The sequence below is a fragment of the Brassica oleracea genome, chromosome C3 (genome assembly GCF_000695525.1).
Source record: "Brassica oleracea var. oleracea cultivar TO1000 chromosome C3, BOL, whole genome shotgun sequence".
NCBI classification, from domain to species: Eukaryota; Viridiplantae; Streptophyta; class Magnoliopsida; order Brassicales; family Brassicaceae; genus Brassica; species Brassica oleracea.
This window is the reverse complement of record NC_027750.1, coordinates 29,045,097-29,051,096: the sequence shown is the minus strand read 5'-3', so window position 1 is coordinate 29,051,096 and position 6,000 is coordinate 29,045,097. Positions and strand designations below refer to the sequence as shown.

At 37.2% G+C, this 6,000-nt stretch overlaps 1 protein-coding gene across 1 annotated transcript; it reads left to right on the top strand.

Annotated features, from left to right (window-relative positions):
• Positions 1-992: 992 nt before the first annotated feature.
• LOC106335342 (4-coumarate--CoA ligase 4) lies at positions 993-5,590 on the top strand. The gene is made up of 5 exons (XM_013773840.1): positions 993-2,177; positions 4,413-4,608; positions 4,680-4,893; positions 4,980-5,082; positions 5,171-5,590. The coding sequence occupies exons 1-5, from the start codon at positions 1,092-1,094 to the stop codon at positions 5,294-5,296; spliced, it is 1,725 nt and encodes a 574-aa protein (XP_013629294.1). The 5' UTR covers positions 993-1,091; the 3' UTR covers positions 5,297-5,590.
• Positions 5,591-6,000: the final 410 nt, after the last annotated feature.

The following is a 6,000-nucleotide window of genomic DNA, read 5'->3' as shown; positions in this document are numbered from 1 at the left end:
GAAATTCCCGATGAAAATTCCGAGGAACATTTCGTCGGAACTTCCGAGGATTGGACCACCGGAAAGTCCATCGAAATATCCCGAGGGACTCATTCCTCGGAATTTTCCGAGGGCTCCGTTCCTCAGAAATTCCCGATGAATATTCCGAGGAACATTTCGTCGGAACTTCCGAGGATTGGACCACCGGAAAGTCCATCGAAATATCCCGAGGAAGTTCTCCCTCGATATATTCCGAGGACCTTTCCGACGAATTGGTGATCCTCCGAGTTTCCTCGGAAATTCATTTCCTCGGAAAAAATGAATTTCCGAGGAGTTGTTTCCGAGGACTTGTTTTGTCGGTATGTCGTCGGAATAATGTTATTCCGACGACATACCAACAATTTTTTTCCTCGGTATGTCGTTGTTTTCTTGTAGTGTTTCCATACCTGGAATATAATAATATTGTATTAAAAGGCAGATAATATTATAGTAGTTATTATTGACCAAAAATGAAAATATTATCCCTCTCAAGCAAAGCAGGAGTCACAATCAAACTCTATATATCTACATGGATTTAATCGCGTACAAAAATTAGTTACATCTTACACAGTTTTTGTTAAAAAAAAACAACTTATACGTTTTTAAAAAAAATAAGAAAACATAGTATAAAATTTAAATTTACCTAATTAAGCAAAATTTAATTGCTTTTATATATACACTTAAAATACAAAATTATAATTCACCTTAATAATAAAAATTACATGTACAATAGTTTTTAATAAGATTTTTTGACACCTACAAGATAAAAGAAACTTTATTTGAATAATAAAAACCGTGTTGAAAATCAACAGTAAAATGGCCCACCCACCAACTACACTGCACTCGACCAATAGTTTATAGACAAATCATAAAGAAAATCGCATCTAATGGAAATAAATCATAGTGGATATAATAATTAAAAAAAATCGGGTTCGTCCAGTTTCTTTATAAAACCCAACGTACCATTATAAGAACTCAATCAAAAGAGGAAAACCGAAAAAGAAAAATAAACGTTACATTTTTGAAAATAAGTTTTATTTTTTCTAAGTAGAAGAATTAGATTCTGCACACAAATGGTGCTCCAACAACAACAACAAACGCTTTTTGTCACAAAGAAGACAGATCAAGAACTTCCTCTTAAGACAGATCCAGAGCCTTCTCGTGAATTCATTTTCCGATCCAAACTTCCCGACATCTCCATCCCTAATCATCTTCCTCTCACCGATTACGTCTTCCAGAAGTTCTCCGGCGACGGCGACGGACACTCCACAGCCACATGTCTCATCAACGGTGCCACCGGACGTATCTTTACCTACGGTGATGTACAAATCAGTTTACGGCGTATCGCCGCCGGGATCCATCGGCTAGGGATCCGCCAACGTGACACCGTCATGCTCCTTCTCCCAAACTCGCCGGAGTTTGCTCTCTCCTTCCTCGCCGTCGCTTACCTTGGAGCCGTATCCACCACTGCGAATCCGTTCTATACAGAGTCGGAGATCGAGAAACAGGCGAAAGCCTCAGCCACGAAGATGATCATCACTAAGTCATGTTACGTAGATAAACTTACAAACATGAAGAACGACAGCGTTTTGATCGTTTGCGTGGAAGATGAAAACGACGCAGTTCCAGTAGCTAACGGTTGCGTGAGTTTCAAGGAACTGGCTCAAGCGGACGAAACAGAGCTCCCTAAACCGGAGATCTCACCGGAAGACACTGTAGCGATGCCGTACTCCTCCGGAACCACGGGGCTTCCGAAGGGAGTGATGATCACTCACAAGGGATTAGTTACGAGCATCGCTCAGAAAGTAGACGGAGAAAACCCTAACGTCAACTTCACCGGAGATGACGTCATTCTATGTTTCCTCCCTATGTTTCACATTTACGCGCTCGACGCGTTGATGCTCTCGGCTATGAGGTCGGGTGCGGCGATCTTGATCGTTCCGAGGTTCGAGTTGAATCTGGTGATGGAGCTTATTCAGAGGTATAAGGTCACCGTGGTTCCGGTGGCTCCTCCGGTGGTTCTAGCGTTTGTTAAGTCTCAGGAGACGGAGAGGTATGACCTGAGCTCAGTGAGGATGATGCTTTCAGGCGCAGCTACGCTCAAGAAGGAGCTTGAAGACGCCGTGCGTCTCAAGTTTCCCAATGCCATATTTGGACAGGTCAGTTTTAGTTAGTGTCCTTTCATTTTTCACAACTATTTTGCTTATTTCTTCGTAAATTTAATTCAATTGGACAGAGTCTGAGAAACATGATTATTGAGAATTTGCAATTAGTTAATAACTCGTGGATTATTATTGAGTAGAAAATGGATTAGTATAGCTATTTCGATTAGATTATGTGGTACTTAAAAGATTAACGTACATTTGTAGTGTTTAGTACTATAAATGCGTGTGGTAGGTGAAGATTTGTCGCTATGTGCAATTGCCTAACGTGATTAATCAATCAAATGGAATATTTTAATGTATAAATAGACACACTAACAAGTTCGTGGTCTAAATATTTAAGAAATGGACTGATAGTGGTGGTTCACCAAACCTAAGCTTTAAAACTATTTATGTTAGTGTCTAGATCTTCAGCGTCACCAAATTTCGAAATATTTATTGGTAAATTGCGATGTTAGAGGTACCAATAGTATTTGATTATATGTAGTCGTTTGATTAGCTATCGTTGTCACTATCTTTGACTATACAAGTTTTCAATGAGATCAAAATTAAGGTATATCTCCTGTTGAGTAAAGATATTATCAAGGACTTGTCATCCATATTCTAAAGTCTTTGACCAAAAGGTAGTAGATACACTAACAAGTTCGTGGTCTAAATATTTAAGAAATGGATTAATTAGTGGTAGTTGCATCAAACCTAAGCTTTAAAACTATTTATGTCAGTGTAGATCGGCATCATCAGATTTCGAATATATACGGGTAATGGCGATGTTAGAGACTAGAGTATAATATACTATTTGTTTTAATATGTAGAAATTGGCTACCCATCGTTCTCGTCATCTTTGACTATACAAGTCAACCAGTTAGATGAAAGTTAAGTACCTCGTGGTGAGTAAGCGAATTGTAAAGGGGAACCAAACAAAAACATATTGTTCTAAAATTTCACATCACAACGACAATTCCAAATTCTGACAAATGTATTTTATTCTATTAGTAGCAAAAAAAAAAAAGTTAGCAAAATGTACATTTAGACGACCAGATAGAAGGATGGTTCATATTTGGTCAGACTTTGCCATTTCGGGTAGACTTCGAGAGTTTAAACCAGTTTAGCTGACTGAGAAGGATGATTCATTCTAGTCTAATAAATTGTTCAACCATTAATTAAAGTACTTTTCTATAGGCTAGTTTCTGCTTGGTCCAAAATATCCGGCTATATATATATATATGTAATATATTTTATTTTCTTGAGAATTTTATCCGACTATATTATAGACTAAAAGCAGTTTAAATTTACGTAGCTCATGTTATTAGACCAGATATATGATATATCTATCATCCCGCGGTTTCTTAGTTCATGTCTAGTAAACGACTATAGAACTCATTTTAGACTTGAGAAAATAAGGTTGAATCCTTTTATTGTGAGATTAGTCTCGATTTAAAGCATAGCACCTTCGATTAAAAAAAAATTTAAACAACTAAAATGAAGACAATAAATTAGTACCTAAGCCAATATGGTTTCGTCCGGTTGGTTGAATATCACTAAATAGTTCCTAAGATAGGATAATAGAATAACAAAACCAACATTAAAGTATCCAACAAGTTCCTTGTTATTCAAATTTTGCACCATATTAAAAGGTACAGTAATAAATAAAATTAAAAACATTATATAAAACAAATAGAGTACAATGATTATTAGCTTTTAAATGGAGTCTAGTGTCACACTGACAAATAAAGAACACTCTAATCCCACTGCCCCCTTTGTTCTGCATTTTCTCTGTTTCGTTTCTCACATTGCCTTTGGATAATGTAGTTTGGGTGATTTGTGAGAAAATAAATTTTTTGAACCGTTTAGTTCATTATTGGGGACACATTCATTACTAATCTCTTTATAAGAATCACCCATCCAGATCGAGCTTATAGTTGTTTTTAATTCCATTTGAGAAAAATAAACTCCAGTATTGACTTGTTGATAGGTAGTGGGATCATACAGAAAACGCTAACAGTACCCATCAAATTTAATTCAACTAGGACGACAAACACATGTTGATGAGACTGTCATACATTAATTTCCGTTTACTTAAATTTTTGAGACAGAACTTATTTGATGACTTTTGCTGTGGTTCCTTAGCTCCTGTCTTCGTCAGTATGGATGTTAATATGGTAGACAATTGTCAACTGTTGTCGTTTTCACATTTTTGTAATGACTAAACTGAAAAAGGAAACACGTTTTCAGGGTTATGGAATGACTGAGTCAGGAACGGTGGCTAAGTCATTAGCGTTTGCAAAGAACCCATTCAAGACCAAGTCTGGTGCGTGCGGGACTGTGATCAGAAACGCGGAGATGAAAGTAGTCGACACCATAACCGGAGTCTCTTTACCACGCAACAAACCTGGCGAAATATGCATCCGAGGTGATCAACTCATGAAAGGTAAACGAATCAATGATTTTACTTACATAGGAAAAATACTTTGATGGTGAAAAAGAGTGTGTTATTGTTAGGTTATTTGAATGATCCGGAGGCTACTGCGGTAACCATAGACAAAGACGGGTGGTTACACACAGGAGATATTGGGTTTGTGGATGATGACGATGAGGTCTTCATTGTTGATCGGTTAAAGGAACTTATCAAATTTAAAGGCTATCAAGTGGCTCCAGCTGAGCTTGAAGCATTGCTTATTTCTCATACTTACATCGAGGATGCTGCAGTTGTCGCGTGAGTTTTTAAACACACAATTCTAAAACCTTCCAGTTTGAAGAAGCACCACTATTTGTAGCTTCTAATGAAGCTTGAATTTTCAGGATGAAGGATGAAGTTGCTGATGAGGTTCCAGTAGCATATGTGGTTAGATCAGAAGGGTCTCAGTTAACCGAAGATGATGTCAAGAGTTATGTCAACAAACAGGTAAAGATTTTACTTCCACTCTCCAAACGCAAAACACACAAAGATGGATACTTTTACATGTCTTAAATGAATGGTGTCTTACATGTAGGTGGTTCATTACAAGAGAATCAAGATGGTGTTTTTCATAGAAGCAATTCCGAAAGCAGTGTCCGGAAAGATTCTGAGGAAGGAACTCCGAGCTAAACTGGAATCTGAGTACCCTAAACAGATTTAAGAGAGTTGTGGATGAATGTGTAAGCTCCAACGCTAAGGTCACTAAGAAGCAATTATTTGGTATCCGATTTGATTTCAAGACATCAATCCTGTAAAGTCAAACGCATTTCTATATTTTATAAAGTATTATAAAGTATTAGTTACTCTCATGTGACTGTGTTTTAGTGAGGCCATGCTTTCTATCTGTATAAAAGTTTCAGGAAGATTGAGAAAAGTTTATGGAGAGTTTGGTGGTTTCCAAATCCTCATCTTTGTAATTTCCAAACTCTGATATATTAAACGCTGGCTTCGGTTTCTTGTTTGTGTTTGGAACCTAGAGCTAAGCTACCCCAGCCACATGATACATTTCCTATTATCATTTGACAATCCTCCTAAGAGGAATGGCAACTAAACCGACACTAAAGAGACAATGAGTGGGAAGTGGCACAAAAAAGAAGTTTAATGTAGGTAGAAGTCGAGATCAAATAAAGCCCCAACAGTATCCCATAGCAGGATCTTGAAATAACATGAGTTTCAAATATAAAGGAAAATACAACAACTAGTTACTGAAACTGAAATATAGCAGCAGTCATATACAACTTGAAGAAGGAAATGTGAGAGCGACATACTTATATGTTAAAACCTTTTGTTCATAATGACCAACATAATAAACATGAAGTAGACTGTCTTAGTAGATGCTGAGACGCTAGAACCTGAACTGAACAC

What these genes read in the sequence shown, in the direction of transcription:
- LOC106335342 (XM_013773840.1), top strand. Translation starts at nt 1,092, where the DNA reads ATGGTGCTCCAACAACAACAACAAACGCTTTTTGTCACAAAGAAGACA. An exon ending in CCAATGCCATATTTGGACAG is followed by an intron (nt 2,178 to 4,412) that starts GTCAGTTTTAGT and finishes ACACGTTTTCAG; the next exon opens with GGTTATGGAATGACTGAGTC. An exon ending in GAGGATGCTGCAGTTGTCGC is followed by an intron (nt 4,894 to 4,979) that starts GTGAGTTTTTAA and finishes TTGAATTTTCAG; the next exon opens with GATGAAGGATGAAGTTGCTG.